Source organism: Manacus vitellinus, unplaced genomic scaffold, assembly GCF_001715985.3.
Source record: "Manacus vitellinus isolate BGI_N305 unplaced genomic scaffold, ASM171598v3 scaffold_27_pilon, whole genome shotgun sequence".
Taxonomy (NCBI): Eukaryota; Metazoa; Chordata; class Aves; order Passeriformes; family Pipridae; genus Manacus; species Manacus vitellinus.
In genome coordinates, this window is record NW_021940039.1 from 8,688,096 (window position 1) to 8,699,392 (window position 11,297).

At 46.3% G+C, this 11,297-nt stretch overlaps 1 protein-coding gene across 1 annotated transcript in view; it reads left to right on the forward strand.

Moving 5' to 3' along the window:
* TNC (tenascin C) overlaps positions 1-11,297 on the forward strand; it is a 71,243-nt gene that overhangs the window by 51,063 nt on the left and 8,883 nt on the right. Inside the window, exons 15-20 of the mRNA XM_029960592.1 lie at positions 1,461-1,733; positions 3,192-3,464; positions 7,853-7,975; positions 9,145-9,288; positions 10,387-10,506; positions 11,115-11,258. Of these exons, the coding sequence (XP_029816452.1) occupies positions 1,461-1,733; positions 3,192-3,464; positions 7,853-7,975; positions 9,145-9,288; positions 10,387-10,506; positions 11,115-11,258 (1,077 nt within the window). The remainder of the gene's footprint in view (positions 1-1,460; positions 1,734-3,191; positions 3,465-7,852; positions 7,976-9,144; positions 9,289-10,386; positions 10,507-11,114; positions 11,259-11,297) is intronic.

The window sequence follows — 11,297 nt, forward strand, 5'->3', positions numbered from 1 at the left end:
TGTCTGAGTACTTTTGCCTGAGATTTGACTGGGATCAGCCTCCTAAATGATTGAATAAACATCACAGAGCTCACCTTCTATGAATCATGTGGCCAGTGTGTGCTACTGGAAAAGAATCATAGAAACACAGACTGATTTGGAAATTGGGATTGAGAGAGGAGGCTTCCCACTAGGGAAGCAAGGGAAACATGGGACACCGTGCTCAGCAGGAGGATGTGCCAGTGGCTCACAGAAACCTGCTGGTTCAGGGTGTTGGTGTCACCCAACACCCACCCCAGGAAAATCATTTCAGCAGTGTGGGCTCAGTATTTGTTTCCCCACCCTCCCAGAGACAAACCCAAACTGTGAGTCTTTGGGATTGCTCGATTATAAGGGATTAAGATGCAAAAACATCTCAAAACAGAGTGAATTCGAGCTGAATCTCTGGCACCCAAATGTGTAAATATTAAAACATGAGGAGTTCCAAATTATAACACTTCAGGAGGGAGTTTTTATGCCAAATTCCAACGACATCAGTTTCAGTGGTTGTGAAACGTGAAAACCAAACCTAAAGCCCTTTTCAGGAGAAGGTTCTGTCTTTAACTAACTGGTATTTTCTTAAGTGAGTGGAATTTGAGTGGCTGGAAGATGGGATGAGTCAGGTCCTGAGCCAGCAGAGCGGGTTTGACAAACAGTGTAGAGAAACACAAGCAATGCCTGGGCTGCAGGATCAAGGCCAGGGCTTAGCAGAGCAAGTTGATCTTCCTATTTGACCTGTCAGATTTTGAGTGAGAAAAATACACCGAGAATCTTGTGAAATTTCAGCCTTTTTTTTTCCCCTGAGTCTTGGTGGATAAGTTTTGAAGAGTTGATCCCTGTCTTTTACCTCTGACTAAAGTCATGCTGATGTGAAAATTAAAAAAAAACCCTCCCTGGAATTTCTTTAAGTTGTCAACATGCCCCACTAGGTGTGACTCTGACAGATTAATGTCCTGCTTCTGGCATCTCTGACCCCTCCACCACTGAAAATTAAAGCTGGGGATATTCATATGAAGTAGAGAGGTAAAGGAGCAAAATACAGGAGCTGTGAGTGCCAAAGTTGAGGCTTGTCCCTGAAGATGGTGGAGGTAACTGGAAGGAAATGAAAGGTTTTGTACAGCATTTCTAAGGCAGTTTTGGTCATAACTGTCTCCCAGTGCATGTTAACAGGAGAAATGAGCTTGGAAGGAATTTCAATGGAGCTTGAGTTGAGGTGCTGAGACACCCTTGATGAAAAACAAAAATTGAGCATCTAAGTGGAGACTCCATTGAAAATCCTCATCCTGTGGTCCTGGCTCTGCACTTCTATTCAATCCATGCTTTGGGGGAAAATGTGGTTTTTTGCTTGGTGGAACCTGTGACACTTTCTAATTCACGATATTTTTCACTTTTTTTCTGTGTGTGTGTATATGTGTGTGTTTTTGCCCCTTCCCTTCTTTCAGAGGCCATGCCCCCCCTGGGAAACCTCACTGTGTCTGACATTAACCCCTATGGGTTCACAGTGTCGTGGATGGCATCGGAGAATGCCTTTGACAGCTTTCTAGTGGTCGTGGTGGACTCTGGCAAGCTGCTGGACCCCCAGGAGTTCCTCCTCTCGGGAGCCCAGCGCCAACTGAAGCTTAAAGGCCTCATAACTGGCATTGGCTATGAGGTTGTGCTTCATGGCTTTGCCAAGGGGCACCAAACAAAGCCCCTGAGCGCTCTGGCTGTCACAGGTATTTTGATGTGAACAAATTGTTCTCCTCCACCCTCTCTTGCTTCCCTTCTCCCGTGGGAGACGTTTCGTGCCATCCATTTGCAGAGCAAACCTTGGCTTTTGCATCCTTCTCTGCATCGTGGCTCCACGTAACCCCTCGGGGCTGGCAGGGGCACCAGGGGAACTCCGGGCCTTTTGACTTGTTCTCCTTTTGATTTGATGAGGGGTCCTGCAGAGGAGCATGTTGGGGCTTGAGGGGTGAAAGTGTCCGGTCTTGCAGGTCCTTCTAACCAAAGTCTTTCCAGAAGAATGGCTGCATGTCTCGTTAACAAGAACGGGAGCTCCTCTTGTTAGCAGCTGCTGGGCACATCAGCATTCTCCAACAACATCAGCATCCTCCAACCTGCCAACCATCAGGACCTTCAGGAGGTCATGGATCTCTTGCCATGGCCTCCTTCCTTTCCCTCTCTGTGTGGGTTCCACCCACAGCCTGAGTGTGATCGTTGCCACCTGTAAAGCTGGCATCTCTCTCCACACAACAGCTCATTTCCAGCCACATCAGAGCTGCTGTTTTCCAGCAGCACTTGAGCTTCCTCGGAAAATCCTTGCAGATCCTCTGGCCCCACAGCCATCAGTTCTCATCTGCACGTGCAGCAGTAAGGCTGGGGGTTATCTGGTTGGAGGTTTGTGAGAAAATAAAGAGGAATGTCTGTCTGTGGAAGGAGGAATTGCACTGGAGATGCTGTAAGACAGTAGCAGCTCCGGCAGCATTTCTCTAGGTAATGAGGCCTGAGCACATTGAGTTAAAGATGTTTTGCAGGTAATTAATATTTTACGGCTCCTGGGATCCTTTTGAGTGGGTTCATTCACTAAAGACAGTAGGTCTTGCATTTGGACTGAAGTGTGCTGTGTGAGGGATGTGGATTTTCATGATTCCCCTTTGCTGCTTCAGCAGTTGTTTAACAGCAAAGGACTCATCTGGCCAGAAGCATCAAGGATGCCAGAAGTGCATGAAAAAAGGGGTTTGCATGGAGAAAAAGACTCTTTCCAGTGGCTTCTGTGTTGTTCTAACAGAGAGAGGCCTGACAGTGTTCCAGGCATGCCTGCAGTTCTATAACAAGCTTGTTTTTATTGTACATGAAGGTGTCACATAGGTAGGGAGGGAAAAATGCACCATTAGCATGTGTAACTTTGCATGTTGGAGGCAAAGGTTGTATGTCCATGCAGTGGATTTGCTGTTGGAGAGTGAAAGCTGGAATGGGCCTGCACACACTCACATTTATCCCCTTTGGTATGTTTATAACACTAATAATCTCTTTTATTTTTTTTTTTTTTTACTAGCTGGCAGATTGTTTCCCTTGCTTTGAACTGTGGTTGGATTCTTGCAGTGTGCTATAGCCAGGCCTCAGGCAGGTCTCTGATCAACTCATTAAACCCCCATTTCTTCTCCCTGCTGCTATCTCCTCCTTTTTTTTAGAAGCAGAACCCGAGGTCGACAACCTCCTGGTTTCAGATGCCACCCCGGATGGATTCCGCCTCTCCTGGACCGCAGATGACGGGGTTTTCAACAGTTTTGTTCTAAAAATCAGGGATACCAAGAGGAAATCCGACCCCCTGGAGCTGATAATCCCAGGCCACGAGCGCACCCAGGACATAACAGGGCTCAAAGAGGGTACTGAGTACGAGATTGAGCTCTATGGACTTAGCAGTGGACAACGTTCCCAGCCTGTAAATGCAGTGGCAGCCACAGGTATTGTCTCTGCAGTAGGAAAAGTGTAACCCATTAATTCCTGTTCTTTTCAGCACCTCTCATCTTCACAGCCAGCTCGTGCTGCTCCTGAGCTGTCTCCTGCATACCCCTTATCCACTGGCTCAATGTGGTTGTTTATAACCAGTCTCAGATTCTGCAGCTTCATCACTGTCTGTTTAACAGGGTTTAATTGAATTACTTTCATGATCTGGAATTAGGCAGCAGAGTCTGGCAGTTAAAGCATTGTCTTTGAGGGCCAAGAAATATTGTCTCTGCATCAGCCTTTTTCAGGGATTTCTTGTGGCTAATTACATCTCAGCACTGCACAACAATTTACCTCCCTAGAAAAGAATTATGACAAAATGAATTTACCAGAGCCACTGAGAAGTTTTATTTATGCCTTTTTTAGCAAAGGCCTAAGCATCATTAACTTAGACTGATCTTACTGGGAGCAAGGTGTGCTCAATAATTCAAATTGACTTGAGTTTCTGGCAATATCAAAGCTCAGATTTGGGTTCAAAATTGAAACATTTCATTTTGGCACGTAAGAATGAAGTGCTTCGTTTTTTTTTCCCCACCAAAGTCATGGTTTCATTTTGAAACATATTTAAACCTAAAGCAAATGAATCCGTGTCCCATGAGCCAAATTCACTCTTTTAAAAATTCTGAGCTTGCTGATACGAAAAAGTGGTTAATTCAAATCTGCTTCATTCCAGGAGGAGGGGAACAGGAAGGGGACAAGTCTCTGAGGGGAGACCTCATCAGGGTCTGCAACATCCTCCCAAGGGGCAGCTCTGAGCTCTGCTCTGGATGAGCAGGGACAGCACCCAGGGAACGGCTGGAGCTGTGCCAGGGCAGGGTCAGGTTGGATCTCAGCAAAAGGTTCTTCCCCCAGAGGGTGGTTGGCACTGCCCAGGCTCCCCAGGGCAGTGGGCACAGCCCCAAGGCTGCCAGAGCTCCAGGAGGGTTTGGACAATGCTCTGAGGAACAGGGTGGGATTGTTGGGGTGTCTGTGCAGGGCACAGGGTGGATGATCCTGGTGAGTCCCTTCCAGCTCAGGATGTGGTTCTAAGTCCAAAGTTCAGTGTGTGAGGAAGCCAACAGGAATCCCTAAAAGGGGTATTTTCCCAGCTGTACCAGAACTGCAGGCAGCACCCAGGGAAAGGGCAGCAACAGCTCAGTATCGAGCAGCCTTTCCTAAAACAGCCTCCTGCTTCCCCCTGATTCTGGGGCCAGCACAGAAAGGCACATTTGTGCCTCAGATAAACAGCCAGGGCACACACTCACTCACCCAGACATTTACAGGAAGCAGGACCTGCATCCCTCACAAACCTCTGCTCTCTGGGCTCCTGCAGCTGGACTCCTAATGGAGAGGGATGTTTAAAGTCCACTGCACTTGGGAGCAGCATGTCCCCATGTTCCCTGACTTCCAGGAGATTTATGGCAAACCACCAAGAGTTATCATTTTCCTCATGGCTACATTCTTATTCACTTCTTTCAGGGAGATTTATGGCACCTCCTGAAGCCAATAGCCCAAAAGATGTTTGTCAGCTGGAAACAGCCCATGGATAATTGACAATAGAGCTGGAGCCACAAAAATCCAGCTCAATAATTCACATTGCAGGTTACACCACATTTGGGTGGTTGGGCTGCCAAGGCATCTAACTAATTTCTTTTTTAGGAGTCGATTATTGCACGAACATATGTATATTTATAGCATTTCCAGTGTGGCTGCAAAGAAATATTTCCATCCCTGAAGGGGTAATTCAAACAGGCTTGTATTCAGCCACACTTGATTCTGGCTTTTGTAGAAGTGAGCAAGGAATAAATCAGCTAGAAAATCTTTAGCTTTAGTAGAGGAGATAGAAAATAGCATTTTTCTATGTTTCTTGTGTTGGTCCTGCAGCTGGTACCTTGCTTGGAGGCTGAGGTGATCTCCCTTCCTCCCATCACACCAGGAATGTGATGGGAAACCATTGGGCATGGGAGTTGACACTAAATATCTTCCCACACCCATCACAAGGAGTTCTTCCTCCATAATTGACTTGTGTGTAAAAATGAACAGCAACAGTTTCCCCCCAGAGCTGCTGACAATAATCCTCTTTAGGGTGCTGATGACACCCACTGTCCCTGCCCTCTGCAGCAGCCTGGCATTTTACCTTCATCAATCCTGCTGTGATGTAAAACATTATAAAATCATTACAGTGCAAGGCAGCAGCACACAGACCTGCAGGGTCTGACCAAGGTGGCACAGGGGGATTTGCCCACTGCTGCTCTCAGTTGGTGTCTTTCAGAAATCCCTCTGTAAAATGTCAGTTAAAGTGCATTTCAGCCCCCACCCTGGGACCACAGCCCAGCTGTGGGCCACTTCATATCCTCTGTAGGAAATATGGGTTCCATGCTGCTACCTTCCTCTTCTCCTGATGATGTTTTGCCACACTGTGACAGCATTTTTCATCTGAGGTGATCCCAGAACACTTCACATGCTCTTTATATGTGATAAATGCAACCTGCTGCTTCCTGCTGCTTAGGAGAAGAAAGCCAGTGAACAGCAAACTCTAGTTTGTTGGGAATGAGATAACAATTAACAAAACCCATCCCTAATGAATAACAGCCGGGGGGGCTTTAGCAGCCTCCCAGGAAGGTTCTGTCTCTCATACAGCTCTTGGAGAATGATGTGGAGGATAAAGGTAATTAATTACCTGTACTTGCCCAAGAGATGAGCTGAGGTCCTCTATGAGTGTTAAACCAGAAGCACACTGGCCATTTTCTCTGCCTGCTTCATTTTGGCTTTCAGGTAGCTCAAGAAGATGATTTTCTTTGCTTCTTTTTAATTTCCCTGTGCTCAAAGGTGTTACTCTCTTACATCTCTGGGACTCATTCCAAGACTGGTGCTCTGATGGTCCATCAATGGACTTTTTTTGCCAGGTTCTCTCCCAGGAAAGTTGCTGCTGTTTGTGGAAAACTCACATAGTCAAAGCTCTTCTTACCACTGTTTGTTATGCACCTGGTACAGAAAACACTCATGAGCTCCATGGAACTGTGCCCAGCAGAGTCCAAGTGGGATGGATTGGTTATTTCATTTCCTGGGAAAGGCTGGAATTCCCCATGTGTGTGAAAATGGAGTGCTGGTCCATCTCTTTGGTCTCCAAAGAGCACTTTTCTTCAGCCACTCAGGGCACCTCTAATGTGAAGCCAAATCAATATGATTTTCACTTCTCTCTCTTGCCCAGTTTTTCTCTGTGCTCTTCAGCTTCCTTCAGACTGCCCTTCAAACAGGAACACCCTTGTGTGCCCTGTAGCCTTTCCAGCCCCACCTTGCTTTGTTATCTTCAATTCTTTTCTTCCCTTGGCTTTTCCACGTGAGCAAACCCCACAAACACAACATGTCTGGTGAGCTCCAGAGGAATAATTTACATTTCTCTGCAGAGCTCAGTTGTTTTTCTTTCCTTGCCTTCCAGCTGATTTAGTGCAAGGCTGCTGGAGCTTTGGGGACACATGGAACAAACAACCCTCTGACTCTTTCCCTCAGACACGTTCTTTCCAAGCTATTTCCAGCACAGTCCCTTTTTTCCCCTCCTCTTGCCCCCCTTCCCCTGCCCTCAGCCTGTCTCCACTCCTCTTAACGTGGCTGATGTTTGGTATCTCTCCTCTTTGTGCTGCTCTGTGTGTGCTATTTAATTTTTTTTTAACACATCAGAGTTGTTTTGATTACAGCCAAAAAAGCTGGAAAGTTTGGAAGTGTAAATGTAAACCTTGGAGTGACAGGTCCCTCCACCATGTCCTTCCAGAAGCCCTTTCCATGCTTGTTTTAGAGGAGCTTAATTAAGCCTCAAAGTGGAATATTTCAGATATGTGTTGTTTTCATCTTAAGTTTGGGTCACTTTGGTAAAATTTCAGCTCTGGGACTCAATGGAAAGTCTAAAAACTATCCAAGTGAAAAGGAGGTAGAAAAAAACACTAAATACAGTATTTCCTGGGTAATAGAATGGCATTTCTGTACATGTTCCTCCATGTTTTGTTCTAACACTGAAATCTCTGTGACTTTTACGTAGGTACATGTTGTATTTTGAAGTTCTGTACTGCTGCAATGGTCCTGAAAACAGGAGAATTTAGACCAAACAAGTTATTGCTGTAATAAAGTCGTATTTGTAAGTTCTGTACTGCTGCAATGGTCCTGAAAACAGGAGAATTTAGACCAAACAAGTTGTTGCTGTGATAAAACCACGAGCAGTTTGGTGCTCCCTGCATTAGGGTTGTTTAGGACAGAGTGTTGGTAACACCAGCTCTTGGGATAGATGGATGAGACAAATCAGTATTCCAGCAGTAAGGAGTGATGAACAAACGTTTCACCTTCTCTCTGTGTGTGGTGTGTTCTCCTCTGGCAGTTGTGGGGTCTCCCAAGGGAATTTCTTTCTCGGACATCACGGAAAACGCTGCCGCAGTGAGCTGGACCCCGCCCCGCTCCCGCGTGGACACCTTCAGGATCTCCTACGTCCCTGTCACGGGGGGTGAGTGACCCTGAGGAGGGACAGCGAGGCAAGAGGGGGAGCAAAAAGGGTTTGCTGTGCTGCCATCCCCCTCTCAGTGCGCATCCCAAGGGATTTTACTCTTTTTCCTGCACCCCAGGAGGGTGGGTGTGTAACCAACAGCGCCCACATCCCATGGACGAGGCTGGTGAGGGAGGTGCTGGAATGGTTGTACTCCTAAAATGTCTCTGTCTGAGCCTCCTCCCGGTTCCAAACTGTCTCATTACTTTTCAGGCACTTTATGAGCTGAGCAGATTGGAAAAGATGGCCCTTGGAAATCATAATCCATGGTTATAAGAGTTTTCCAGCGCAGTGATTTTACTTAGTGCTCCTCAGGGTTGTCTCATCCCACCCATTATAGCTCTGGTTTAGTGTTCAACTTTAAAAACTCCCTAAACTTAAACCAATTTTTAGCATAATTTAGGGACATCTCTAAAGGGAAACAGCTAAAGAACAAACACTAGAGATGTCAGGAAAAAAATAGTCATGCTGCTGACAGAGACAATTAAAGATTTATGCCTTCAGACAATACAAACTATAATCACATCTTTAATCTTAAATATATAGTGGTTCCACAGAAGAAAAGGAATCAACAGTCACAGAGTTAGGCACTTGTCTAAGTGCTTCCCTGGAATAAACCCAGAATTTGAAATAAATATGTGTCCTAGAGTCTTCACCACACATACAGCACCTCTTAAAATATGATATATCCTTATTGAAACAAAGCAGGTCTAAACTTCGAGTCCTGTCCTTGCAGGTGCTTGAACTTCCATGTGGAGAGTGCTGTGTTTTCTTCTTACACCTTGTTTTTGAAATTAGATTTTTCTGAACAGAAATCCTGAAATCACAAACTGGTTTGGGCTGGAAGGGACCTTAAAGCTCATTTCATTCAACTCCCTGCCATGGGCAGAGACACCTTCCACTAGAAATGTCACTTTTTTCTTCCTGAACACAGACCAATTTCTTAGATTTGGGCGTTATTGCATCAGTATTTTGCCCTGAGGCTGCTCTTGGACATCAGTGGTTGTAACTAACTGGAAAAAGTCTCCTCTTCCTGTACAAGGGCATAATGTCTTTACCTAGAAACACATCCTTCAAGCTTTTCCTGGAGTGTAGTGTCACTAATCCCGTGGCATTTGGCCTCTTCCCAGGAACTCCAAACGTTGTTACAGTCGATGGCAGCAAGACAAGGACCAAGCTGGTGAAGCTGGTCCCGGGTGTGGATTACAATGTCAGCATCATCTCTGTGAAAGGCTTTGAGGAGAGTGAACCCATCTCTGGCATCCTGAAAACAGGTAATCCAGAAGGAGGAAAGAGCAGGTTTTCAAATGTCTCACCTGCAGACCCACTGAGATCCCATTTTTGCTGCCCACACGAACCCTGAGAAGCTTCTTGCTCACTCCTCCTTTGTGCCTTTGCATTTTAGATGAGCATAGAACCTGTAAGTTTGATCAAGCTTCCACTTCCTGAGTGCTAAACCAACTTGTTTGAATACAATTTGTGTATTTACAGTCCTAATCCAGCAGAAAAAAAACCCAGGAGTTTAATTAATGCCATTTTTGAGATGAGGGAGCAACGGTGAGACCAGTTTCTGTTGTGGAGTCAAACTCCACATCTCCCATGTTCCAACCTGTTTTAAGCATAAAAACATTCTCTCTCCTGGTTTGTTTTTTTTTTTTCTTCAATGAAGCTTTAAATATCCCTGCAGGAAATGAGGCTCCACTCTGCTCCTGCTGACCCCTCCCTGCACCCTTCATTCTTTATTTTTGGGGGTCTAACAAGCATCCAGAGAACTGAGGCAAGGAGCAAGATTATGAGTATTGGATAGTAACAGGAGATTTGTAGCCCATTCCAGGTGTACTGGAGGCAGAGATCCATCCTAATCCTGGGAAAGCATAAACCCATGTGAAAATAGAGTCCCACAAAGAGTCAGGGAAGGACATGGGGGGATTTTGGGTGGTTGGCAGGCTGTGGGATTGATTTATTTCAAACTTGCAGAGCAAGCTGCTGGAAGGTCACAGTGGCCATCAGTTATTGTCACTTTAGTTATTTATCCCAGCTCTGTCTCCTGAGTTTGCTCCAAAAACAGCCCAGATTTGAGAGTGTGGAGAGAAATACGTCAGCTCTGACAGAGCTGTTGAGATTGATGGTATTGAGGCTGATCTGAGAACATGGTTAGTTCTCTCTGTTCCCAGTGTTTCATCTCCCCAAGCATCGACCTCCCTTTCCAGTGGAGGCTTTTGGTGTCTCTTTATAGGCACTGACGTCTTCCCCGAGGAGCTCCACAATTCCAAAGGGGATCATAAAAGCTGCACCAAGGCATTTTCCACCATATATTTACAACAGAGTCGAGAATATTTGTCAAATTTCTTTAATCTGTTTTTTTTTTCCAGCTCTGGACAGCCCCTCAGGCCTGGTAGTGGTGAACATCACCGACTCTGAGGCTCTGGCAACCTGGCAGCCAGCAATTGCTGCTGTGGATAATTATGTGGTGTCCTATGCTTCTGAGGAAGGTGAGAAGAGTCAGGGGTGGCTGGGGAGATGGGGGTTACAGCTCTCAAAGTGTGCTCAGGAGTAGGTGCCAGGAAGATCAGAGAATCACACAATATCCTGAGTTGGAAGGGATCCTCCAGGATCATCCAGTCCAACTCCTGGCCCTGCCCAGGACACCCCAACAATGCCACTCTGTCCCTCAGAGTGTTGTTCAAACACTTCTTGAGCTCTGGCAGCCTTGGGGCCACAACCAGATGACAGGGGGCTGTTATTTGAAGGAGGTGCCTTGCTGGGAGCATTTTAAAAACGCTCATTTTAGTTGAGCACTTTCAATTTAGCCACGAACAGAGAGAACTGAGATTCCTGCAAAGCAAAGGTGGTGTTATAATTCCTGTGAACACTAGAGAGTGCTCATACTTTTGGATAAAGGTCTCTGGTGTTAATTCAGAGCCAGCAGAGGTGTCAGCACAGAGCTGGGTTCTGGGCTTTTACTATTTTGCAATTGCACCCAGCCAGTAAAAAAAACAAATCAGTGAACAAACCAGCGGAGTTGAGCGTGGCATGAACGTCTGAATGATGCTTCTCTTCTCATTTTCTTCTCTTCACCTCTTCTGTGTTTTCTTCTCAGAGCCAGAAGTCACCCAGATGGTGTCAGGGAACACAGTGGAGTATGACCTGAAGGGCCTGCAGCCTGCCACCGAGTACACGCTGAGCGTCCACGCGCTGAAGGACGCGCAGAGGAGCGAGACCCTCTCCACGCAGTTCACCACGGGTGTGTCCCACCCCCCTGCAGGGACAGCTGCCACCCCTG